The 27,012-nt window shown below is 48.1% G+C and overlaps 1 protein-coding gene across 1 annotated transcript in view; it reads left to right on the top strand.

Moving 5' to 3' along the window:
- Nucleotides 1–22,030, top strand: part of grin2da (glutamate receptor, ionotropic, N-methyl D-aspartate 2D, a) — an 89,033-nt gene extending 67,003 nt beyond the window's left edge. The window contains exons 12-18 of the mRNA XM_034545507.1: nt 121–237; nt 1,595–1,755; nt 3,988–4,057; nt 8,560–8,677; nt 14,657–14,718; nt 14,929–15,099; nt 18,860–22,030. Coding sequence (XP_034401398.1) covers nt 121–237; nt 1,595–1,755; nt 3,988–4,057; nt 8,560–8,677; nt 14,657–14,718; nt 14,929–15,099; nt 18,860–22,030 — 3,870 coding nt within the window. The remainder of the gene's footprint in view (nt 1–120; nt 238–1,594; nt 1,756–3,987; nt 4,058–8,559; nt 8,678–14,656; nt 14,719–14,928; nt 15,100–18,859) is intronic.
- The last annotated feature ends 4,982 nt before the right edge of the window (nt 22,031–27,012 follow it).

Below are 27,012 nucleotides of genomic sequence, written 5' to 3' on the forward strand. Positions count from 1 at the left end.
TGGATAAGACGCCGCCGCCGCCTCGGCGATGAAATACCAAGAAGTGACAACAAATCTTAAAATAGTTCCCGCGCCTGTCAGAGCAAGCCCTCATTGACCCCCCTCCCCCCCTCCCTGCAGGTACTGGTGTGGGCCTTCTTTGCAGTCATCTTCCTGGCCTCCTACACAGCCAACCTGGCTGCCTTCATGATCCAGGAGGAGTACATCGACACGGTGTCGGGGCTGTCGGACAAGAAGGTACCTGAAGGGGCGTCGGGGTACATTTAGGTGACCCCGATGTCTTTAAAGGTAAAAGAACGAGGAGAGAGGCGGGGTACATTTAGGTGACCCCGATGTCTTTAAGAGTAAAAGAACGAGGAGAGAGGCGGGGTACATTTAGGTGACCCCGATGTCTTTAAAAGTAAAAGAACGAGGAGAGAGGCGGGGTACATTTAGGTGACCCCGATGTCTTTAAAAGTAAAAGAACGAGGAGAGAGGCGGGGTACATTTAGGGTGACCCCGATGTCTTTAAAGGTAAAAGAACGAGGAGAGAGGCGGGGTACATTTAGGGTGACCCCGATGTCTTTAAAGGTAAAAGAACGAGGAGAGAGGCGGGGTACATTTAGGTGACCCCGATGTCTTTAAAAGTAAAAGAACGAGGAGAGAGGCGGGGTACATTTAGGTGACCCCGATGTCTTTAAAAGTAAAAGAACGAGGAGAGAGGCGGGGTACATTTAGGGTGACCCCGATGTCTTTAAAGGTAAAAGAACGAGGAGAGAGGCGGGGTACATTTAGGGTGACCCTGATGTCTTTAAAGGTAAAAGAACGAGGAGAGAGGCGGGGTACATTTAGGTGACCCCGATGTCTTTAAAAGTAAAAGAACGAGGAGAGAAGCGGGGTACATTTAGGTGACCCCGATGTCTTTAAAGGTAAAAGAACGAGGAGAGAGGCGGGGTACATTTAGGTGACCCCGATGTCTTTAAAGGTAAAAGAACAAGGAGAGAGGTGGGGTACATTTAGGGTGACCCCGATGTCTTTAAAGGTAAAAGAACGAGGAGAGAGGTGGGGTACATTTAGGTGACCCCGATGTCTTTAAGAGTAAAAGAACGAGGAGAGAGGCGGGGTACATTTAGGGTGACCCCGATGTCTTTAAAGGTAAAAGAACGAGGAGAGAGGCGGGGTAAATTTAGGGTGACCCCGATGTCTTTAAAGGTAAAAGAACGAGGAGAGAGGCGGGGTACATTTAGGGTGACCCCGATGTCTTTAAAGGTAAAAGAACGAGGAGAGAGGCGGGGTAGATTTAGGGTGACCCCGATGTCTTTAAAGGTAAAAGAACGAGGAGAGAGGCGGGGTACATTTAGGTGACCCCGATGTCTTTAAAGGTAAAAGAACGAGGAGAGAGGCGGGGTACATTTAGGGTGACCCCGATGTCTTTAAAGGTAAAAGAACGAGGAGAGAGGCGGGGTACATTTAGGGTGACCCCGATGTCTTTAAGAGTTAAAGAACAAGGAGAGAGGCGGGGTACATTTAGGTGACCCCGATGTCTTTAAACAGAAGGACCCCTGAACCTTTAAACCCTCCCCCCCCCCCTTCCCCCCCTCTCTTCTGTACGTAGTTCCAGCAGCCGACTGAGCAGTACCCGCCGCTGCGTTTCGGCACGGTGCCGAACGGCAGCACGGAGGAGAACATCCGCTCCAACTATCCCAACATGCACCAGTACATGATCCGGAACAACCAGAAGGGAGTGGAGGAGGCCATTGAGAACCTCAAGACCGGGTAAGGGCAGGAACAGAGACGCGGGATTGAACCTACGAGTGCTTTAAAGATAAGCATGTGACCACGCGTCGGGCTCCATAATGACTTTTCCTTCGTGATCTTGAACGAGGACGTGTGAAAGACTTTATATTAACGAGCAGAAATTAACGACGTAAGACGAGACCCCATCGCTCCCTCCATCGCTCTTCATACGACGTAACCCGACTCGTGCCGTGTGCTTCTAGATACAGTAGATATATATATATATATTTATATATTATTGTCTTTGCCAACCTGTTAGCTCGTTGCCTCCGGAGCCCACAGCTGGCTGTTGTAACCTGTGCACCCCCGTCGGGAGGAGGAGGGGGAGGAAAAAATAACTTTTAAATAATACATGCTAGCCGCAGTGCAGGGGCAAAAACACGCCGCCTCAGCACCGGCTGCCACTCAGCCGCCTCTTGTCTCCGATGAGGGAGGTTTATTATCTGGGGGGGGGGGGATGCTAGGAGATGCAGATGAGGGGGTTTAAATGTTTAATGGGACAAGCAAACACACACTTTGAGACCAGCCGAGGTGCTTAGCAGATTTGACGTACCGTGTTATTAAAAACTCCCATGATGCATTTCTTTTTCCATCTGCCCGCCTTGTCCCTCTTACATCATCTTCTCGCAGTCTTTTTGACGGCCGTTTTTTTTGTCGGTGTTCTTTCTCTCTATTTACGGAGGAGACATGTCGACACGCGGCACGGAGATTCCTCCTCTTCCTCCTCCTCTTCCTCCTCCTTCTTATCCCATTTTCTGACCTTTTCCTACTCGCTTATTAACTTATTTTTGCTTCTGCTTTCCCCTCCCTCCCCCCAGTGTGATCTTCTAACCCCCTCCTTCACCATCACACCTCTCCTTCACCTCTTTTCAATCTCCCAGTGGTCTCCTCCTCCTCCTCCTCCTCCTCTTCCTCCTCCTCCTCCTCCTCCTCCTCCTCTTTCCGAGGAGACTTGGGTCGTAGTGCAGCTCTCCCGAGTGTGAATATGAATCAACGTGAAGTCGGAGAGTAGGTGTAGCCACAGCTCCGTCATCAGAAGCTGTGATGTCCGTCTGAGCCGAGCTGTTCGATCCATCGTTGACGTGATGAAGAGTTTTAGCATTCAATGGTCTTCATCGCCTCGTTCTCAGTGAGGGATGTCAGCGTATAGTACTAATTAAATGTTTTGTCATTATAATGTAATCTATTTTCTTATTTTTCAATTAGTTAGTTAATTGATTTTGTCTATAGAATGTCAATGAATTCACTAGTTCTGATTTATTCATATATATAGAGATATATTTTATTAATAATAATAATAATACAAAATATAAAAATAAATAAAAACCCTACCCTAGCATCTACTTAATAATAATAATAATAATACCAAATATAAAAATAAATAAAAACCCTACTTTCGACAGAATTGATTTTTATTTATTTTTGTTTTAAAAAGGATCAATCCACAGACAAACTGCCTTCTGTGAGGTCGTGAGGTCACAGACGACTCGGTGACCTCGTCTGCAGCGCCGGAATAAGGAAACTGGGAATCTAACGCGCGGGCCGAGGAAACAGGATTCAGGGACTTTTTAAATACATTAAAGCCCAGAATGAGGAAATGCTGCTGCGGCGCGTTTGATTTTATGCGTACGAAACAAAATGCATCGCAAATAATCGCACGAGCGATGTTGAGAATGTAGCCAAGTTGAGATGAATGACGGGTCCCTACACGCCATGTGTCACCTCATCCTCCACCTTCACGTCCACCTTCACGTCCACCTTCACCTCCACCTTCACCTCCAGCTCCACCTTCACCTCCACCTTCACCTCCACCTCCACCTTCACCTTCACCTTCACCTCCACCTTCACCTCCACCTCCACCTTCACCTCCACCTGCGCCTCCACCTTCACGTCCACCTTCACGTCCACCTTCACCTCCACCTTCACCTCCACCTTCCCCTCCACCTTCACCTCCACCTCCACCTGCGCCTCCACCTTCACCTCCACATTCACCTCCACCTTCACGTCCACCTCCACATTCACCTCCACCTTCACGTCCACCTCCACCTTCACCTCCACCTCCACCTTCACCTCCACCTTCACCTCCACCTGCGCCCGGATGAAAGACTCCAACCGTTGTTGACTGTTTGTGTGTAGAAATGGTTGCCAGGTGTACGGGAGCACTTCAGCTCCAGGTCGGTGATTTCCTTCTCTCCTTTCCTTCCCCCGCAGGAAGCTGGACGCCTTCATTTACGACGCCGCGGTGCTGAACTACATGGCCAGGAAGGACGAGGGCTGCAAGGTAAGATGCTCTCTCTCTCTCTCTCTCTCTCTCTCTCTCTCGCCATGGCCTCGTGCCCCGCGGCTGCAACGAGATCTTCCAACGTCGAAAAACAACTTCCCCGACGCGTTTTCTAAACGCGCCCCTCGCCGCCCGTTGCTGCTTTATTGTTGTCATATTTTTATTTTTTGCCGGGGATGAAACCGCTGATTTATTTATAAGTTGGAGCTTCGAACGCGACGAGAATGAAAGTCCGGCCGGCCGATGGTTTGTGATCGGGTCTGTGGGAGGCCGGAGCTCCCAGCAGCCACTGTGTAGATCTATATCCCCCCCCACCCCCCCACACACACACACACTCCCCCCTCAAGCTCTGGGACTTTTGGGTGGAGGTCGATATGTGCGCTCAGCCAACTGGTTTAATGCGACAGTAAGCAAATAACATGGAAGCAGAAGTTGAGCTATTTTCTCCTTTTCTAGTCGCCTTTCGTGTCTTTTGGAGGCACTTCATATCCTCCATTCCTTTTTCCTTGATTCCTTTCCTCGCATCTTAGTCCCGCCCACGGAGGTTGCGAGCGGAGGAAGCGAAGGAAGACACGCAAGGAGTTAAGGCGACGGGGCATCGAACAAAACGGGAGCCCGCCTCACGCGGCGCTCGTCCACCGGCACGTTATCTTTTTACAAATCATTTTTACAAATCATGGGGTGCTCCGATGCGTCCTTGTGTCCTCCGATGCGTCCTTGTGTCCACCGATGCGTTCTTGTGTCCTCCGATGCGTCCTTGTGTCCTCCGATGCGTCCTTGTGTCCACCGATGCGTCCTCCGATACATCCTCGTTTCCACCGATGCGTCCTCGTGTCCATCGATGCGTCCTTGTGTCCTCCGATGCGTCCTGGTGTCCACCGATGCGTCCTCCTATCCGTCCTCGTGTCCACTGATGCGTCCTCGTGTCCTCCGATCCGTCCTCGTGTCCACCGATGCGTCCTTGTGTCCTCCGATGCGTCCTCGTGTCCACCGATGCGTCCCTGTGTCCTCAGATTCATCCTTGTTTCCACCGATGCGTCCTCGTGTACTCCGATGCATCCTCGTGTCCACCGATGCGTCCTTGTGTCCACCGATGCGTCCTTGTGTCCTCCGATGCGTCCTCGTGTCCACCGATGCGTCCTTGTGTCCTCCGATGCGTCCTCGTGTCCACCGATGCGTCCTCGTATCCTCCGATGCGTCCTCCTGTCCTCCGATGCGTCCTCGTGTCCTCCGATGCGTCCTCGTGTCCACCGATGCGTCCTCGTGTCCTCCAATGCGTCCTCGTGTCCATGCGTCCTCGTGTCCACCGATGCGTCCTTGTGTCCTCTGATGCGTCCTTGTGTCCTCTGATGCGTCCTTGTGTCCTCAGATTCATCCTCGTGTCCACCGATGCGTCCTTGTGTCCTCCGATGCGTCCTCGTGTCCACCGATGCGTCCTTGTGTCCTCTGATGTGTCCTTGTGTCCTCAGATTCATCCTTGTGTCCACCGATGCGTCCTTGTGTCCTCTGATGCGTCCTCGTGTCCTCCAATGCGTCCTCGTGTCCATGCGTCCTCGTGTCCACCGATGCGTCCTTGTGTCCTCTGATGCGTCCTTGTGTCCTCAGATTCATCCTCGTGTCCACCGATGCGTCCTTGTGTCCTCCGATGCGTCCTCGTGTCCACCGATGCATCCTTGTGTCCTCCGATGCGTCCTCGTGTCCACCGATGCGTCCTCGTATCCTCCGATGCGTCCTCCTGTCCTCCGATGCGTCCTCGTATCCTCCGATGCGTCCTCGTGTCCACCGATGCGTCCTCGTGTCCACCGATGCGTCCTTGTGTCCTCCGATGCGTCCTCGTGTCCTCCAATGCGTCCTCGTGTCCATGCGTCCTCGTGTCCACCGATGCGTCCTTGTGTCCTCCAATGCGTCCTCGTGTCCATGCGTCCTCGTGTCCACCGATGCGTCCTTGTGTCCTCTGATGCGTCCTTGTGTCCTCAGATTCATCCTCGTGTCCACCGATGCGTCCTTGTGTCCTCTGATGCGTCCTTGTGTCCTCAGATTCATCCTCGTGTCCACCGATGCGTCCTTGTGTCCACCGATGCGTCCTCGTGTCCTCCGATGCGTCCTCGTGTCCACCGATGCGTCCTCGTATCCTCCGATGCGTCCTCCTGTCCTCCGATGCGTCCTCGTGTCCTCCGATGCGTCCTCGTATCCTCAGATTCATCCTTGTGTCCACCGATGCGTCCTTGTGTCCTCTGATGCGTCCTCGTGTCCTCCAATGCGTCCTCGTGTCCACCGATGCGTCCCTGTGTCCTCAGATTCATCCTTGTTTCCACCGATGCGTCCTCGTGTCCATCGATGCGTCCTCGTGTCCACCGATGCGTCCTTGTGTCCTCTGATGCGTCCTTGTGTCCTCAGATTCATCCTCGTGTCCACCGATGCGTCCTTGTGTCCTCTGATGCGTCCTTGTGTCCTCAGATTCATCCTCGTGTCCACCGATGCGTCCTCGTGTCCTCCGATGCGTCCTCGTGTCCACCGATGCGTCCTTGTGTCCTCTGATGCGTCCTCGTGTCCTCCAATGCGTCCTCGTGTCCACCGATGCGTCCTTGTGTCCTCTGATGCGTCCTTGTGTCCACCGATGCGTCCTCCGATGCGTCCTCGTGTCCATCGATGCGTCCTCGTGTCCACCGATGCGTCCTTGTGTCCTCTGATGCGTCCTTGTGTCCTCAGATTCATCCTCGTGTCCACCGATGCGTCCTTGTGTCCTCTGATGCGTCCTTGTGTCCTCAGATTCATCCTCGTGTCCACCGATGCGTCCTCGTGTCCTCCGATGCGTCCTCGTGTCCACCGATGCGTCCTCGTATCCTCCGATGCGTCCTCCTGTCTTCCGATGCGTCCTCGTGTCCTCCGATGCGTCCTCGTATCCTCAGATTCATCCTTGTGTCCACCGATGCGTCCTTGTGTCCTCTGATGCGTCCTTGTGTCCTCCAATGCGTCCTCGTGTCCACCGATGCGTCCTTGTGTCCTCTGATGCGTCCTTGTGTCCACCGATGCGTCCTCCGATGCGTCCTCGTGTCCATCGATGCGTCCTTGTATCCTCCGATGCGTCCTCGTGTCCTCCGATGCGTCCTCGTATCCTCCGATGCGTCCTCGTGTCCACCGATGCGTCCTCGTGTCCTCCGATGCGTCTTTGTGTCCTCCAATGCGTCCTCGTGTCCATGCGTCCTCGTGTCCTCCGATGCGTCCTTGTGTCCACCGATGCGTCCTCGTGTCCTCCAATGCGTCCTCGTGTCCATGCGTCCTTGTGTCCACCGATGCGTCCTTGTGTCCTCTGATGCGTCCTTGTGTCCTCAGATTCATCCTCGTGTCCACCGATGCGTCCTTGTGTCCTCTGATGCGTCCTTGTGTCCTCAGATTCATCCTCGTGTCCACCGATGCGTCCTTGTGTCCTCTGATGCGTCCTTGTGTCCTCAGATTCATCCTCGTGTCCACCGATGCATCCTTGTGTCCTCCGATGCGTCCTCGTGTCCACCGATGCGTCCTCATGTCCTCCAATGCGTCCTCGTGTCCATGCGTCCTTGTGTCCACCGATGCGTCCTTGTGTCCTCTGATGCGTCCTTGTGTCCTCAGATTCATCCTCGTGTCCACCGATGCGTCCTTTGTCCTCTGATGCGTCCTTGTGTCCTCAGATTCATCCTTGTGTCCACCGATGCGTCCTTGTGTCCTCCGATGCGTCCTCGTGTCCTCCAATGCGTCCTCGTGTCCATGCGTCCTTGTGTCCACCGATGCGTCCTTGTGTCCTCTGATGCGTCCTTGTGTCCTCAGATTCATCCTCGTGTCCACCGATGCGTCCTTGTGTCCTCTGATGCATCCTTGTGTCCTCAGATTCATCCTCGTGTCCACCGATGCGTCCTTGTGTCCTCCGATGCGTCCTCGTGTCCTCCAATGCGTCCTCGTGTCCATGCGTCCTCGTGTCCACCGATGCGTCCTTGTGTCCTCTGATGCGTCCTTGTGTCCTCAGATTCATCCTTGTGTCCACCGATGCGTCCTTGTGTCCTCTGATGCGTCCTTGTGTCCTCAGATTCATCCTCGTGTCCACCGATGCGTCCTTGTGTCCTCCGATGCGTCCTCGTGTCCACCGATGCGTCCTTGTGTCCTCCGATGCGTCCTCGTGTCCACCGATGCGTCCTCGTGTTTTCCAATTCGTCCTCGTGTCCATGCGTCCTCGTGTTTACCGATGCGTCCTTGTGTCCTCTGATGCGTCCTTGTGTCCTCAGATTCATCCTCGTGTCCACCGATGCGTCCTTGTGTCCTCCGATGCGTCCTTGTGTCCTCCGATGCGTCCTTGTGTCCACCGATGCGTCACTTGCTCTTCACATGCTGTTCACGTGTTCTTCACGTGTTCTCCACATGTTGTTCACGTGTTCTTCACGTGTTCTCCACATGTTGTTCACGTGTTCTTCACATGTTCTTCACGTGTTCTTCACGTGTTCTTCACGTGTTCTTCACGTGTTCTCCACAAGGTGATGACCATCGGCTCCGGGAAGGTGTTTGCCACCACCGGCTACGGCATCGCCCTCAACAAGAACTCCCGCTGGAAACGCCCGCTGGACCTGGCTCTGCTGCAGCTGGTTGGAGACGGTAAGACAGGAAGTGTGTGTGTGTGTGTGTGTGTGTGTGTGTGTGTGTGTGTGTGTGTGTGTGTGTGTGTGTGTGTGTGTGTAAAAGTAGCATGAGGGTCAGTAGAGAAAAGAAAGACAGGAAGGTTTGAAGTGCGATGAGAGATCAATACAGGAAGGTCAAAAGAGAGGAAGAGTAAAGGAAGTGTGATCTCTGTTGAAGCTGTCACACACACACTCACACACACACTCACACACACACACACACACTCACACTCACACAATCACACACACTCACACACTCTCACACACACTCACACACTCACACACACACACACACACTCACTTTCTCTCTCTTTGTTCAAACACTCAGGAGTACATCACACATTCCCTATGATTACACACACACACACACACGTCATCATCATCTTCTTCATCATCATCACCATCATCATCAGTACCTCGAGCTCCGTTCATGGAGCTCGAGGTACTTCTTCGAGTGCTTCCTCTTCTTCTCCTTCTTCTTCTTCTTCTTCTTCTTCTTCTTCTCCTTCTTCTTCTTCTTCAGGTGGTTCCTCGGCTGCCGCCGTCATTCCTGTTGTTGTTTATTCTGGAAACACAACATGACCTTACGAACTGTCCACATAAATAAATATAACACTATAATTGAATATGAATCCATCATGCCAGAAATGACTATTAGCCATTAACATGACTCACCTGACTAGTTAGCGTCTAAGCTAATTTTAACATTGATGTTAATGATGAAATGCTAATCGCGATTAGCGTCTATTGCTCCAACACAGTAAATACACAGGTAATATTCATGAACATGAAAAAAAGGAAAATCTCAAATTAGAAAACATCACGGCGCACATTTTCATTTCATATCTTATTGATGAGAAATAAAGCCACTCGCGGGTTAATAATTGACCGACCTGTTCCTATCGGCAACAGCTGGCCCCGTAACCGTGGTTGCCGTGGAAACCGTAACGCTCGAGGGGAGCTTTTTATCACAAGGGTTTTTAAGGCAATTAGCCGACGTCGAGAGTTGAGGTGGAAAGAAAAAAAATACCTTTCCAGAGGCGGCGAACGCTATCAAATATATATATGTTCACACTGGAAACTGTGAAATTTAGGGCAATTTTTTACTGCAGTATATAAAATGTGATAGAATATGTAAGAAAAGCTCACTATTTTTAAAAGGTTAGTTCCTAAAAAATGTGTGAGAAATCCTGTTTATTTTCAAATATATAAAAAAGTGATAATAATGAGAGGCCTTTAATCATTGTTACTGTTTCAACTCACTTCTTCATATTCAGCACATTGTGCACTCATCTGTATTAATTCTCTACAGCACCGATGCTCAAACTTCTGCTGCTTCCGCTTTGAAAAGAAATACTGTTCTCATTATAGCCTCGGAGACAAAAGGAACACACACACACACACACACACACACACAGAAACTAACGCGAAGAACTGGATGCTCGGTTGCCGTGACTACTTCAGTGCGAGGCTGCTGCCTACCCAACAGGTGGCAGGTGAGAGAAAAGTAAGTTTGACACATAACTCTTATGTGAGTTAACAACGACGTTCACACGGGACACGAACAGCGGCTTTCTGAGTGAAGGTCCCTGTATATTAAGTCACCTGTATATTAAGTCACCTGTATATTAAGTCACCTGTATATTATGTCACCTGAATATTAAGTCACCTGTATATTAAGTCACCTGTATATTAAGTCACCTGTATATTAAGTCACCTGTATATTATGTCACCTGAATATTATGTCACCTGTATATTAAGTCACCTGTATATTATGTCACCTGAATATTAAGTCACCTGTATATTATGTCACCTGAATATTAAGTCACCTGAATATTAAGTCACCTGAATATTAAGTCACCTTTACATTCAGTCACCTGAATATTAAGTTACCTGTATATTAAGTTACCTGTATATTAAGTCACCTTTATATTAAGTCACCTGAATATTAAGTTACCTGTATATTAAGTCACCTGAATATTATGTCACCTGAATATTAAGTCACCTGTATATTAAGTCACCTTTATATTAAGTCACCTGAATATTAAGTTACCTGTATATTAAGTTACCTGTATATTAAGTCACCTTTATATTAAGTCACCTGAATATTAAGTTACCTGTATATTAAGTTACCTGTATATTATGTCACCTGTATATTATGTCACCTGAATATTATGTCACCTGAATATTAAGTCACCTGTATATTAAGTCACCTTTATATTAAGTCACCTGAATATTAAGTCACCTGAATATTAAGTCACCTGAATATTAAGTCACCTGTATATTAAGTCACCTTTACATTCAGTCACCTTGTCATTCCCGTTGATTCGTGCTGACTGAGCAAAAAGCCAATAATACAATATATATAATATATATATATATATATATATATATATATATATATATTATATATATATATATAAAAACACCTCGCACACAAAAGAATGATGAAGAATAAAATGTGAACGCGCGGCGCGCCCTCGGGATCCGGATTTAGTTTCTTCTCCTTTTGTTGAGATGGCTTCGAGTCTTCAGAGGAGCCTGATGTTGATGTCATAGTCTGGGAATACAGCTGTACGCATGTTGCACTTTTTTCTCTTCACGTGGGATCAAAATGTAACAACAAGAAGAAATAATCCATAAACGCGAATAAATGGAATTTCTCTTTCAAGCCCCCGACACACGCGCGGCGTTGTTGTTGCTTTCTAATAAACTCTGACATGGAATCTTTTTTTGTTGTTGTAAATACAGAGACAACAAAGACCCTTTTTTTTTTTTTTTTTTTAAACAACAATAAACGGGTTGAAATCCTTTTTCACCCCGGTGGCTCGAGTCCCCTCACGTCGTGTATACGGGAAAAATACAAATAAACAAATGAGACAGTTGTAAACGTTGACATTGTTTGTGGATGAAATCTTGCTGCAGCGGGAGGGTACCCTTCACTGATTTAATATTATACATTACACCCCCCCCCTCCCCATTCCCATGTCTCCACCTTTTTTACAGGTCGGCTGACAAAAAAAAAAAAAAAAAGCAATTTATTTCAGAGACAAACAAAAACATGCAAATGCTCGACGGCAGCTCGTGTAATTTACTCCTGTCACTCACTCCAAAAAAAACAAAAAGCACTTACAACAACTTTTAAATGAATTTCCGTCTTTTTGTTCCTCTTTCCTCTCCCTGTTGCTTTGTTTACGACGCTGCAGCTCGGGATGAAATGTAATCCAATCTAAAATTGTAAACGATTGACTTTTAAATGTGACAGGAGCTCGCTTCTATTAAACAGACAGACACTTTTCGGTACAATAAAAGCTTCTCATTACTAATGTGGTGTTTTTGCTTGAGACAAACTATTTGGAATTGATATTGTATAACTAAAATGGAGATGGCAGCCCTACTTGTGAGGCACCATTTGTGCGATTTTTTTTTTTTTTTTCTGCAGATGATGTAATTCTTTTAGTTTGTTCTTCTGAGTTTTGTATTTGTATTTTACACATAACATTATGAGACATAAAGTAACCGCAGAGACACAAAACAAAGGGAGAGAAATTGAAAACAAAGAGACACAGATCGCCACAAAGAGATACAAAAAGAAGCGCAGATACAAAATGTAGAGACACAAATGACTTCAAAGAGACACGAAATGATCACAAAGATACACAACATGACTGGAAAGAGACCAGATGATGACATAGAGACACAACATTAATAATAAACACACACAAAGACCCGTCAAAACAACAAAAGAAATGCAAAAATCAACCCAAAAAAATGGGCGCGAAGCTTGTGTCTTGCACCTTTAGAAGAGGGGGGCAGGTATTCCTGCATGACTGTGCCCAGGGGCCCGTTGCCTTGAGATCTACCACTAAGGACCATCTTACTACCACAAAGGCCATTTTACTGCCCCTAAGGCCCATCTTACTACCACTAAGGACCATCTTACTACCACAAAGGCCATTTTACTGCCCCTAAGGCCCATCTTACTACCACTAAGGACCATCTTACTACCCCTAAGGCCATCTTACTACCCCAAAGGCCATCTTACTACCCCTAAGGCCGTCTTACTACCTCAAAGGCCATCTTACTACCCCTAAGGGCCATCTCACTACCCCTAAGGCCGTCTTACTACCACTAAGGGCCATCTTACTACCCCTAAGGCCATCTTACTACCCCTAAGGACCGTCTTACTACCACTAAGGACCATCTTACTACCCCTGAGGACCATCTTACTACCACTAAGGGCCATCTTACTACCACTAAGGACCATCTTACTACCCCTAAGGACCGTCTTACTACCACTAAGGACCATCTTACTACCCCTAAGGACCGTCTTACTACCACTAAGGACCATCTTACTACCCCTGAGGACCATCTTACTACCACTAAGGGCCATCTTACTACCACTAAGGACCATCTTAGAAGAAGAAGACTGCTCTTTAGCTCACTGCTCAGCTGTCAAGAGTAAACAGAAGGGAACATGACTTTAAATCTGAGAGCCCCAGTCAGCCCCACTCTCTCTCCTCCGTGACATTTCATCTCCCTGGAGCAGGTGAGAGAGGCTACAGCTCGTCTGTCACCTCCTTTGTGGGGCAGATTCCTCCTAAAGAGCAGCTTTCTGCTCCAGACTGCCACGATTACCGTATTTACAGGGAGATGAAAGGGGAGGGGGGGCGTAGGGGGGATCAGCCGAACAATCATTGGAAACTCGATGGATCAGATTCCAGGAGGAACATGTGCGTCGGCCTCTGGTCGATGGAGTCGAGCCGGGTTTAATTCAGCTGTCAAGGAAATGTTGGATTTCCAGCATGTTGGTGTCGTGTGTGTGTGGGTGGGGGAGTGTGTGTGTGTGTGTGTGTGTGAGGGGGGGGGGCTGTCATGTGAGAGTGAGATTTATGTTTCGTTCGAGCGGATTTGACGTCTTCTGTCAACTCGGTCGAGTGTCGCGGCTTCTTTCCAGACGGCGTTAATTAACCCGGAGGTTGATGAACAGTGTTGACTGTGAGCACTGGGAGTGGGAGCTTCCTTTTGACTGGGACATCTTCAGCTAGTGTGTGTGTGTGTGTGTGTGTGTTTGTCTCCATGAGTCTTTCTGCACATTTTATCCTCTTTTTCTTTTCTTCCCGCTGCTTCATTCTTTTTGATTAAAGCATTGATGGCCAGTACTAAGGGTCCCATTACGCTGCAGCTCAGTGTGTGTGTGTGTGTGTGTGTGTGAGCATCTCCCATGCGGCGCCCTGCCCCTCAGCTAGATTTCACAACCTGCTTCAAAGGGCTTCTCTCACTTCCAGTCGCCGGCTGTAATTTCTCTTTTCACTCTCACGACTTTCTCCTGCAGACGGCTTCTGCTTCTTCTTCTCCAGCCTCTCCCCGGGAGCTCTCATATATATATTTATATATTTATGTGCTTGTAATTCGGTAAACATCTGCGACACAGTAAGTCAGATGTGTACTTTATTCATTTGCTCATAATTAATAGCGATACACTGATTTTTTGACTGTACATCAGTGGCCATGTTGTCTCGTTTTCCTCTATTTTTAACAACCCCCCAATTCGACTCTCCACTCGCGCTGCATTTCATCATCTGTCCTTTTGTCCCTCTCTTCTTCTTCTTCTTCTTTTTTGCCTTCTCCTTCTTTTCTCCTTCCTTTGCTCCGTCCTTCTCCCTTGGGGATCAACCACCTTGCTCTGATAACAGAGAGGCAGTAATCCCCTTTAAAGATGTTTCTCTTTAATCTTCTTTTCTCATGCTGTACTCTTTTAACTCCTCCCCCCCATCTTTCTCTCTCTCTCTCTCTCTCTCTCTCTCTCTCTCTCTCTCTCTCTCTCTCTCTCCTAAAGGACTCAAATCAGCTTTTTTCATCTTCCCTCATCTTGTTGTTTTTTTTCTTTTCTTTCAGCTTCTCCTAATTCTGACCTCCTTTTCTCTCTCCTATCCCTCCATCTTGTCTCCTGCAGACGAGATCGACATGTTGGAGCGTCTCTGGCTGTCGGGCATCTGCCACAACGATAAGATCGAGGTAAAGAAATCAGCCTTCGTGGTCAGCTGCCACGACACGATGAATGTTGAAACTGCACGACTTAAAATAGTCGGAAAACCTTCTTCTTCTTCTTCGTTTGATGCATTTATGTGAACCAGATATTATCTGCCGACATCCAGACACAGCTCTGCTCTCACCTCCTACAATGCTTCCTTTCCTTTCCATTCCTTCCTCCCTGCCCTCCTCCAGGTGATGAGCAGTAAGCTGGACATCGACAACATGGCGGGGGTCTTCTACATGCTGCTGGTGGCCATGGGCCTCAGCCTGCTGGTGTTCGCCTGGGAGCATCTGGTGTACTGGAAGTTACGGCACTGCGTGAAGCGATCCAGCGGGATGGACTTCCTCCTGGCTCTCAGCAGGGTGAGATGAGACATCCCATAAACTCATTACAACACTCAACGCAACTCTCAGACACGTTTACGATTGACAAACGCATCAAAGACCCCCCCCCCAAAAAAAACAGAACAGCCAGAGGAGACTTGCCCCTTGCAAACTAGTATAAAAATATAAAGACCAAAGTGCTTTCTCATCGACTTCCCTTTTCAGAAACAGAGGTTTATACTCTTAAAACTCCTAAACGGGGTTAGAAAAAGGTCAAGTGAGAATGGGGTTCTCCCAACGGGTGCCCCGACTTCAGGAGTGGACGGTCCTGGGTTGGAAAACACCAAAGTAGTGTTCGTGATGCCAAAAGGTCGAGGACAGAGCGATCAACGTCGCCGTTCCCTTAAAAAGACCAATACAGTAAGTTCCTACTGGGGGAGCTTGTGTTTTTAGTGCGGCTCCTGAGAAAGACTTTCAGGGGTCGTGGTGAAGAGCAACGGGGGTTAAGAGTTAAGAGGAAAAAGAACAGCAGCGTAACCCACAATCCTCCGCTCCTCCGCGACCTTCACTGGTTACCGGTGGACGCCCGCATCCGCTTCAAAACATTGGTACTTGTGTACCGTGCTATGAACAGAATGGGTCCAGTCTACATCCAGGACATGGTCTAACCTCACACCCAGGACATGGTCTAACCTCACACCCAGGACATGGTCTAACCTCACACCCAGGACATGGTCTAACCTCACACCCAGGACATGGTCTAACCTCACATCCAGGACATGGTCTAACCTCACACCCCAGCCCGTTCACTTCGCTCGGCTTCTGCCAATCAGCTTGTAGCTCCTTCACTTCGAGCTAAACACTCAACAAAGTCACGACTGTTTGCTGTGCTGGCTCCTCATTGGTGGAACGAGCTCCCCATTGACATCAGGACAGCAGAAAGTCTCTACATCTTCCGTCGCAAACTAAAAACACATCTTTTTTGACTATACCTTGAATAGGGAAGGTAGAGCCGTAGTAGCACTTTAGTAGCACTTAAATGTCTCTTACTGATAGCACTTTGTAGTTTAACACTTTAGTAGCACTTAAATGTCTCTTACTGATAGCACTTTAGTAGTTTAACACTTTAGTAGCACTTAAATGGCTCTTACTGATAGCACTTTGTAGTTTAACTTTATTGAAGAAATTGTACTTGCTTGATTCTTGTTGTTCTGAGTTTGGACTCATGGTTTAATTCACTTATTGTAAGTCGCTTTGGATAAAAGCGTCAGCTAAATGACATGTAATGTAATGTAATGTATTGAGTTACGGTATTGGGGATGACATCACAGGAAGGAGGGGAACCAGGTGAGAGCTGGAGGTAAAACAGATGATGCTGTGAATGGGGGAGGAACATGTGGAAGTGCAAAGGTACAGTGGGGGGGGGGGGGGGGGACCTTGGAGATAAGAAGACAAAGAGACACAAGACTACCTCTGGGGTGGCAGAGGTAGTGGACAGAAGGAGGGGAATAAAGGGCAGGAACAGGAAGGAGGAGCTGGTGGTGAGACTGTCCAAGTGGAAAAGGTCACTGGGGAGTCCTCCATGTTGGACCCCCGGGACACGTTAATAAACGTATGAGACGAGTCGGACACGGAAGCGCTCCGAACTACATGGACTGTGCACATCTGGCATAATGTAGAATACAAATGTAATCATAAAAAATGTTAGTTTGAATGAACATTTAAAAAAAATGAATTGCTCAAAAAGATAATAATAGTAATCATATAGCGCTATACTACTTTTCCTGATGCATTGTGAGATGATTTGAGCCCCTCTCATTATGCATTGGGACACTATGGCCGGTGTCGTGAGGGATTTCGGAAACCATCAATAAATATCTTCGCTAAATCAAATGAAATAGTTTCCGTTCTCCGTAGAGTTCATAATTCCTCCTGATAGAAAATATTGGGGGTGAGAAGTCGCAAAAAAAAAGAAAAATAAGGAAATCTAGCGAGGCCGCTGAGAAACGAAATACAATAAAGATTGCAAAGGGAAACTAAGCTTAGAAATAGTGTGACAAAATATTGTTTGTTTATGAGATGTGTTCATGTTATACAGAACATCTATATCAGTATCATATAATTACCGCAGTGTCAGGTTTTAATAAACAATGTTTTATAGTAACTCTTATTTATTGTTTCAATGTATTCTTTAAATTGAAAAAAGTGCTCAAACCCTCGTCTGCGTGACCTCTGACCTCTAGGTCTTGTGTGTGTAAGTTATTCACTGTCCACTCACCACTGTTTAATTAATAATCTACGTTGACCACCATCTATTAGGGCTCATATATTTCCCTTCACGCGCCGGCCGAACTTCCCCCTCCGTCTGCAGCGCTCCTCATTCTGTGAATAAAAAACATCCATTGGGTGTCAAAGGTCAAATCCCCCCGGGGGGGGGTGGGGGGGCATCCCGAGCTCCGTGCGTACGGAGCTCCTGCAGCCGCGGCCTCTCTCTCTTTTAACCCGATCGGCGACTTGCCCCGGGTTTCAATTTCACAGCCTGGAAACGGAGATAGCGCTTTCTGCCGCTGCTGATTGTCCGGAAGGGCCGTTGTTACGTTGTTACAGTGCCGCCATCAGATACCAGGCCCCAGGGGGGGGGGGGGGGGGGGCGAGGTCTACACGATGACACACTTTGTCATTAAGATGTGACTGATATTATGAATCATCTTCACGTATGAGGAATAATAGAGTCTTTGTGATCTACATGAGGGTGCTAATTGAGTCGTGCCTATCTGCAGCGGGGGGGGAGCTATCGCCCATCTGACACGATTTTGTAATTGATTGATTCTGCGCGGGGTTTAAAATTAAAAATAAAATAAATAAAAAAGATATCATGAGGAGTTCCTAATTTACACTCCTGCTGTTTCCTTTCATGTTTTATTCATATGGAACATTATTGGATGTCGCTGCTGAGACGTATATATATATATAAATAAATAAAAGCCAGACTGGTTCTCACCGTGCAAGTTCAGCGCAGTTCATTAGAAGCATATATATATATAATATAATTATTAATATGAATTATTAATATATATATATCTATAGATAAATAATATATTCTGTAAACTTTATATATATATTAATAATTCATATTAATAATTAGATTAATTAATTCTAATACATATCATATATATATATACATAGAGAGAGAGAGAGAAAGATTACAGAATATATATTATGTGTATTCTAATTATTCATTACAGCCAAGCTGGCATCTGAGAGGAAATATGATCCTCTAAAAATTCAGCATAACAGTTGTTTTATTTGCACAAAATAGGTTTCGTTGCTTTTGCTCCACCCGTTTGATTTGACTCCTCTCCGGGAGAAAAAAATCCAATCCTCTTCCAGCTAAGTGATATTTCATTTACCGAAGGCTTTGCTTGATATTCTGAAAATTGACATCTTGGTGAACTCAATTTTTCCCCCAAACTCTCATTATTATTTAATGGTCAGCACTCCATGTTGTCTGCCGTTGGAGGAGATACAGTGACATCGAGAAACAGGTAGGAGGAAACTACCGGGAGCAATTTCCCAGCATGCCGAAAGACAGAATACATATATTTTCCTCTTTCCAAAGGGGGTTAAGCCAACACATGTTCACAGTCGGTGGTTACGCAATGCACTGAATAAATTAGCGATGTCGGCTCTCTCTTTCTGTGTCTCTACGTCTCACATATACGCACTCGGTTCCAACCTTATCGCCTGCTGGTCTAATTACAATCTCTCTCTTTCTTTCTTTTTTTATCTCTCCACCCAGGGGATGTACAGTTGCTGCCAGTTTGAGGATGAAACGGCACCAGGAGGAAGCTCTTTGCCCCAGTACCACACCATGACCGCCATGTCCACCGCAGCCCAACAACACCTCGTCACAGCCACGATAAATAACACCACGGCCATGGCCATGGTTCAGCAGCAGCAGAAGCACCACCAACAACAGCAACAGGGGCCGACCTATACCTCCATGTTACCCGGGTCGTCACCAACGACGGGACATTCCGCAATGGCTCTAGGACCCTCAAACAGCCCCTTGCTCGAAGGCCCCATGCCCTGCTCCTCCTTCTTGCCTCGCCATGACCGCAGACTTGCTGTGGTCGATCGCTGGAACAGGGCAAAGCCAGAGAAGGTCCTGAGTGGAGGAAGTGGTGGAGGAGTGGGTGTCGGGGGGATAGCAGGAGGGATTACTGAACTTCAGGCCCCACAGTATCAGCTGAATCTTGGACAGCACTGGAGCCTGCAAGGCGGAGTTGCAGGTGGAGCAGGGGGAGGAGGTGACACAGGGCTAGATGAATATAAGCGCTACTATGGTCCTATAGATCCAGAAGGGCTTGGAGCTAACGCTGAACAACAGATAGCAGGCCCCCAGCAGACTCCCAAAGCTAATCCTAGAGGGCCCAAAGCCACAGGGATGCCACGGCTCCCTCTTAAAGGCACCCAGATAGGCCCCCAACAAGGCCTCCAACAAGGCCAAGGGCACCAAATCCCAAAGCCACCTCCACTGCTCCCCTCTTCCCCACGAAGGCCTCCTTTCTGGCGACGAGGAAGCCTAGCTCAGACGAGTAGGAAAAACTCAGGAGGTCCTCTGTATGAGAATATACTCCCTTTGGGTAGAAGAGGAGGTGGGAGGTATGGAGCAAGCGACGGAGGTGGAAGGAGAGGGCGACGTCCTCCAGCACCTCTGCCTGTCCCACTCTCTTCCCCTACCCACACTCCTACCACTCCCCCTTCTCCATGCCGTTTCTACTCCTCCTGCTCCAGTGCCTCATCCTCTTCCTCTTCGTCTTCATCGTCATCATCTTCTTCCTCATCCTCCGCATCACTGTCTCGGTCGAATTCCCCCTCTTCTTGCTCCAGCGACAGCTCCCTCAACTCTTCATTGAGTTTCCGGTATCGAGCGGGCGACCGGGATTTAACGGTCGAAGACGATAACGATTCAGATCTGCTCACAGAGGAGTCCAGCCTCCTCCTGGGAACACGGAGGAAGGTCCGTTCCCGTCGCATGTCGTCGCGCTCGCTGCCGTGCAGCCCACCGCCTCCACCGATCCCGCCCCGGAAGCCACGCCCTCAGAGGGATCGCGGCAGAGAGAGAACCGGCAGCCAGCTGGCCCAATTACAGGAGTGGTGGGCGTCGTGGGGAGACCGAGAGCGAGGGCGTGGAGGAGCAATGAGTCGGGCAGACGGAGGAGGAGGTAGAGAGGACAAGAGACATCACAAAGAGAGGGAACGTGAGAGGAAGAGGAGGAAGAAGGGCAGGAAGAAAAAGAAGAGGGAGGAGAGGGAAAGAGAAAGGGAGCGAAAACGGCGCAAAGCAAAGAAGAGGAAGAAAGAGGATAAGAGCCGGAAGAGAGAGCTGAAGAGGTCCGAGCAGGAGGGAGGAGATGCTGAAAAAAGAGAGGACCTCAAATCAGGGACGCCAGATTACCCATCATACCCAGCCCTGAGGCGAGAGTCTTTTCGGAAAAAGAGTGAAAGTTCCATCCGGAGCTATGGATGGAACGTCCCCGGCGAAGAGGAGAGGAAGGGAAGAGAAGAGAAAGAGAGGGATGATGGGGAAGAAAGTAGAGGCAAAGAAAGACAAAACAGGAGAAGGAACAGCAAGCCCTTTCCCATCTCCAGCAGTAAGCCTTCGACGTCGGTCAAGTTCTGGGGAGGAGTCAACGCGTCCTCCGACACCATTCCATCTGCCTTTCTGCCCTTGTTGCCTGTCTCTTCTAAAAGGAGGAAGAGTAAAAGTTCAGACCGGGATGCTGTGGGAATGGAAGTGGATAGGAGGCCATTGCTGGGGCGGGATGGACGGACCGAGATGCTCTCCAAGGAGGGGTTACCTTTCCACGACTGGGAGTCCGGAGCAGAGGGCGAGGAAGAAGATTCTGAGGTGGAGCGGAGGAAAGCGATCCGTCGTAAAAGACGTGGCAGAGGAAGGACAATGTCAGATGAGGAGCGGGAACGCGATAAGGTCGTCGGGATATATTCTGACGACGACGGCTCTTCGGGAGAGTTCGGAAAGTTCGAGAGGTACTGGGAGGATCATGAAGGCAGGGCGGTAGGAGGGATCGGCGGGGGTGGTTGGTTTTTCAGCACCTACCCCTCCAGGGATAAATCCGGTAGCATCAACAGTCGAGATGACCTGTTCCTGGAGCGGGGAGACAGGTGGGGGACAGCAGAAAGTAGATGGGGGTCTATTGGAGGTGGAGGTGATGGTGGCGGTGATGGAGGAGATAGAGGAGTGTGGGGATCGGGATCACGATGGCCCCTGACGCCGATCACACCACCGCCTCCTCGACGATACTGGTCCGTCGACAAGCTCCACATGCAGGACGAGAAGAAGAGTAAACGCAGATCGAAGGACAAGGGGAGAGGGCGCGCGGCTTGTTCCTCCTGTCATTCCCCCCGACGCCATCCGCACTCCCATTCCTCAAAGTGGGCCCGCGTGGCCTCGCGAAGCCAGGAAGAGCTGTACCACCAGAGTTTTGGCGGCCCCCTGAAGCCAAAACACGACTCCTCGTCCTCCTCCAAACCCGAGCGGAATCCGCCCAAATCCGGCAGCCAGTCAAACCTCAGCGTCCAGCAGCGAACACAACGAGCGGATAGAGATCGAGGACGGCCATCATCCCCACCCCCGAGCCTCATATCAAACCTGCCGCCCCCACTACCCGCCCTTCCAGCTCCTCCATCCTCATCTCACCCCATTCACGTTCCTCCGCCTACCTCCTCCTCCTCCGTGTCCTCCCCCTCTGTGGTCTCATCCACTCCGGGGGCGCCCCAGCCCACCTCCATGGCTTTGGCGAGTGCTAAACTACAGTACCAGAGGTTGCGCTCTGTACCCCAACCCCAGAGGTTTCCTCAGTCTCCTCACTTACCCCTCAAAGCCAAGAGCCTTTGCTCGCGAAGGGGCTCGGCCCATTTCTCCAGTGTGGAGAGCGAGGTCTGAAGTTCAACAAGGTATCAAAAGTCATAAGAGAGTCTAAGCAGATGATTTTGATCTCAATCTGCCCGGCAGGAACCATGGTTGCGTGGCCAAGTCAGTTGGAGAAAAGGCACTGAGCCCTTTCCTCAAGTTCTGCACAAACAAACAAACAAACTAACTAACTAACAAACAAACCAGAAAGCCAAACAAACCCTTTGGGGGCCGGTCAAAGGGAAACAGAAGCAATGGTGTGCTACCTGTTATTTCCTTCCATCCCTCTTAGTATGTGAATGACTACAACTGCAACAACAACTTGCATCCTGAACTCGGTTATCGACCAATACGTGAAAAGCTAAATTGGACATTTTACAAGTGGTGCAGCTGAAGATGACTCCTTTGCTATAGAAAGTAAAGGGCTTTGGATTGGTTGAAGCAGAGCAGTAGTTTGTATTCTTAATGCTTACTGAGGGCTCAGGAACTTTGTAGTACTGTATGCCTGCTGCTCTCGGAAGCCTTTAACACAGAACAGTGTTCTTGTATTGTTCCCTGAAACAGATGGCTCACCCCCACCGTCCTTTTCTCCTTAACAAACTGTTTACACCCCCGCAGAACTGTGACACCCTCCCGAGGCACCTTTGGTGTGTGTGATGAATACCTTCTTGTTGAGAGGCAGAGGAGGGTGATAACCACCTTGTCTTATCTGTGTTATCCTTCCCACCCCTTATTTTCCTTTCTCTTATTTACCTCCCTCGTCGCCTTGTTTAAGTGTCCGTCTCCTCGTCTCACTCGTCCTCCCCTCTCGGCTCCTCTCCTCGATGTGATTATTATGTGGGTCTGTGCTTTTTTCCGTGTTTGTATTCTTAACAACAGGGTAAGTCAACCGTGACTGATATTCTACCGGCTTAATGAAAAGCTGAGTGCCAAACATTTAAGTAGGAGCTCGACCTTCGCTGCTATCTTTGCTTTTATCATGCCAAGTGTTCATTCAAACACAAACACACACACACATATGGAAGTGCACCCAAAAGGACAGGTGCATCTAAAACAAGTCATATTCATCTATTCTCTTACTTGAGCAATACATTATTCGCCCTTCAATCTTTATCCTTTGAAGACCTTTTCTTTAACTTCCGTGTTGTAGTTGTTGTCGGTATTGATTGTGTTCTATATATCAAGACATGTATTACGTCTAATACAACGTGAGCACTTACTCAAGCTGCACGTGAAACATTCTCAATGGAGGCATTGTCTACCCCAACCCACCCTCCCTCCCCCCGTATGTGATTGAATGTAAAGTCAGGCACCATGAAGGGTGCTGCAACAACAATTAAGACACATGTAGTGTATCACACGTGTTAGTGTCTGTTTGAAGAGGAGCCAGAAGTTGATGAAGAAATAGATCTGTAATTTATTAGTTTACATTGTTTTTTTGTGTGTTTTTTCCCCCTCCTGTGAGTCGTCCAATCGGTGCCAAGATCAGACTACGCTGGTAAAACCAACCGACTGACGTGGTGAGCAGGAGATGGGATTCTAACACGGTTTTGTGAACGATTGCAGGGAAATAAATGTGTCTAGACTTCTTCTAATTTTGCTCCCGCCACATGTTTGAGTACGAAGTTATGTATGTGCTCTAATCCACGCGTTTACCACGCGATCGAGTCGGTGTGATTGGACGGAGGGAGGGATTTGATGGGTGTGAAATGAGGTCTTAGTGCCGGTGCCGTTTTGATGTCAAAGAGCCTGGTGCCAGGTGGCGGATGAGAAGGCTTTTGAAGGAGTGCCGGATTCGAGCAACGGTGTACGGAAAGAGACACAGTAGCGCCTCCTTTTAAAAAAAGTATTTCTCACCTTGTAAATGTGTAATCAAGAGCTATAGCTTTTTAAAATCCACGGCCGAGCTGACACCAGCAGTTACAGTCCGATGTCAAAGCACTCGGCTCGAGTTCAGCTACTTCTCTCCATCGACACGGGACTTTAGCATCAGGACACTGGATGTCTATCGGTGGAGTTTCAGCGAAGGGGGGGTCGAGAACCGGCCGACACGACGGCGTCGGTGTCTGCGGTCGGTCGCGACGCCTCAGCCGTCCACGCGCCGGTCCGCTCAGCTCTCGCTTGCCTGGAACTGCATATGAGCCATAATTTAAACTTGAGCTGAAGAAAACTAAAAGAGAACTCTTTCGTTGTAAACATAAACTTGTTGTGTAAAGTCTGCCTTTCTTTCAGTAAAATAAAATTATATATATATATATATATATATTTATACATATATTTATATATATATATATATATATATATATATATATATATATATATATATATGTGTGTGACGGTGGGTAGTGTTAGAGAAAATAGTTGTTTAGCATCTTGATATCTGGGGATATTGTTTCTCATCCAAGGCCATTACAATAAGACAAATATATGTTATTAAAAGACGCATTCCCTCATGTTCATCAAACAGGGAAATTCTCGATTACTCTCTTCAGCAAAGATCGACTGTATTGAGCCACGTTTGAGGCAGTTGGGTGTTTTGCTTCTCACAATCAGCAATCAACAGCTTATATACAAATTTCAATGAAAGCAGGAAAAGCGTTGAGTCAGTGTGACACGTTTCTGTGCCGGCGGCTCGAGTCCGACGCCCTCGAGTCCAAGCGATCTCTGTGACTTTCGCAGATTAGATTCAAGTTGCCAATTTTTAATTTTTTTTTAAATTGGCGCCGTCAGACAGCAGCTGCTGGCGGTGGGAACACGAAAGTTTGTTTCCTCCGAGACCAAAAAAAACCTAAACAATCTTTCCTTCCCCCCCCCCCCCCGCCTCTTTTTCCTCACGTCCATCCATTTGTGTTGTTGCGTGTCTGCAATTGTAAGGCTGGTCTGTTTTATTGAAAAAAAAAAAAAAAAAGAAGAGTTATCTGTGGATATATTTATTTCATCTAAAAGAAGAAGAAGAAGAAAAAAAAAGATAAATATATATGATAGTATATTTCAAGACGCTTAGATCTATGTTATATAAGTTTGTCTACTAAATTTTCGGTATTATCTCGATGAATATGTCCGTTCGTCTGTCTTTCCTCGTCTCGATCCTCCCAACCAGCTCCCTAACCCCCCCCCAGCAAAAGCAGAGACCAGTACTCAACTGTGTTTTCGCTCACTTAAGACCGACCATTCGCCTCCGTTAGCTAACTTCTGTTAGCTAACTACCGTTAGCGAACGCTAAGACTTCAACCAAGTGACGACGTGGAGGGGTGCGCGAGTGTCTTATGGCCGTGTCACTGTAGCAGTGGTGGCGTGTGTTTGTCTACCCAGAGGGGCCTTTCTTCTTGGTTTGGGCTATACAGATTAACAACTAATTAAACATTTTATGGATACAGCAGCTTTTACCACAATTCTCACTTGTGAAAAGGGGGGGGTCACATTCTCGACCCCGTTCCCGGGTCACATCGGAGTCACCCTGGAATTTATACCGCGGTGTGGTGTCAGGTGACCTTTGACACACAATGTAGCGAGCAGCACAGGCTTTTTTCTTTTGTTTGTTGTGCATCTCTTAGTAGCTGAATTACTATACAAACACATGCACAGCTACCCCTGCCAACCAACCTATACCGTACATATAAGGACTTTGATATATGTACATGATGTGTTGTTTTCTGCCAAGCTGCTGTGCTGTAAAAACTAAAAGGGACACGACAGACACACTGTTTCTATCTTCATTTTACAAAACTGGTGAAGCTAATATGACACAGCTAATACGTCAGGGGGGCGGGGCTGAATCTGCTCGCTGGTGTGGTTTCCAAAAAAAAAAAAAGAATGTCCGAACCAGGGCTTTCCTTTATAGGGTCGGGAACCCTTTTTTTTGTGCCACTTTTATTCCCAAGTGGACGACTAACGTCGTTGCCAGATTGTCAACGCTGCATCAGTAATATGTGAAGCGGTGCCCCCCCCCCCCCCCCCCCCCACCGGAAGCCCTGGTGAGCCCAGTTTTAGCCTGCGGTGGAAACACATCCACGGTGTCTGAACTGTGTCTCAAGGCCTTGTATTAATACTGCTTTATGGACTGTATGGGACGATGGCTTCGTCGTGCTCCACTTTATTGTCAGCGCCTCGACACACAGACACATGCACACACACACACACACAGACAGAAACACACACACAAGTCAGGGTGGTAAGATGCTTCAGCCTTCTGCCACCAGTGGAAGGGGGGGGGGGGGGGGGGGGGGGGGGCGATGACAATAACGTGATGCAGGACAGAAGAAAAAAAAAAGAAAAAAAGATGATTTTAATAAAGAACTGAAATAAATAAATAAACGAGTTTCCCTTTTTTTTAAGTCGGGAGAGCGGATGAACACATTTTGATTGTTTCTTTTCATATTTTAGGAGTAGGACTCACTCTTCATGTTAAAGGGTTAAAGACCACTTAAAGGACCAAGACGGCGTGCCGAGCATGATGTCATGTTTTTGTGGGAATGATGAGTTGGACTTTTATTGAACCAGGTGTGCCCCGAATAACTCTTTGCAACTCTAAGCTAACAAGAAGTGAAAAATCATTCAATAAATGTGTTGACGAAGGGTAAAACAGTGAATCGCTGGCTTCAAGACTTCTTTCTTCTGATACAGCCCCAGTGTGTGGCAGAAGCTGATGATGAGTGCATTTCAGAGTCAATACAACTGGCCTGATGCCTTTGAAATCCAAGATAAAGAAAGGATGTAGAAGGGAAAGGGGGAGGGGCCGGGGGGGAGATAAGGCCCTGGCTGCTAAATAAGACACAGAATAAACAGAAAAGAGAGCGTGAGATGAAGTCAGGAGGAGGGGGAAAAGATAGACTGAGGACTGAGAAAGGAAAGAAGTAAAGGTGGGAAGGAAGGAAGGAAGGAAGGAAAGATGTAGCCGTCAAGAGGCCACCGCCGAGTGTTAGAGAGCACTGCAGAGACGGTGTGTGTGTGTGTGTGTGTCCGCTCTTTGATTAATGTCTCCCCCTGGGGTGTGTACCTGGGTTCACTCTACGTTC

This window comes from Cyclopterus lumpus, chromosome 11 (genome assembly GCF_009769545.1).
Source record: "Cyclopterus lumpus isolate fCycLum1 chromosome 11, fCycLum1.pri, whole genome shotgun sequence".
Taxonomy (NCBI): Eukaryota; Metazoa; Chordata; class Actinopteri; order Perciformes; family Cyclopteridae; genus Cyclopterus; species Cyclopterus lumpus.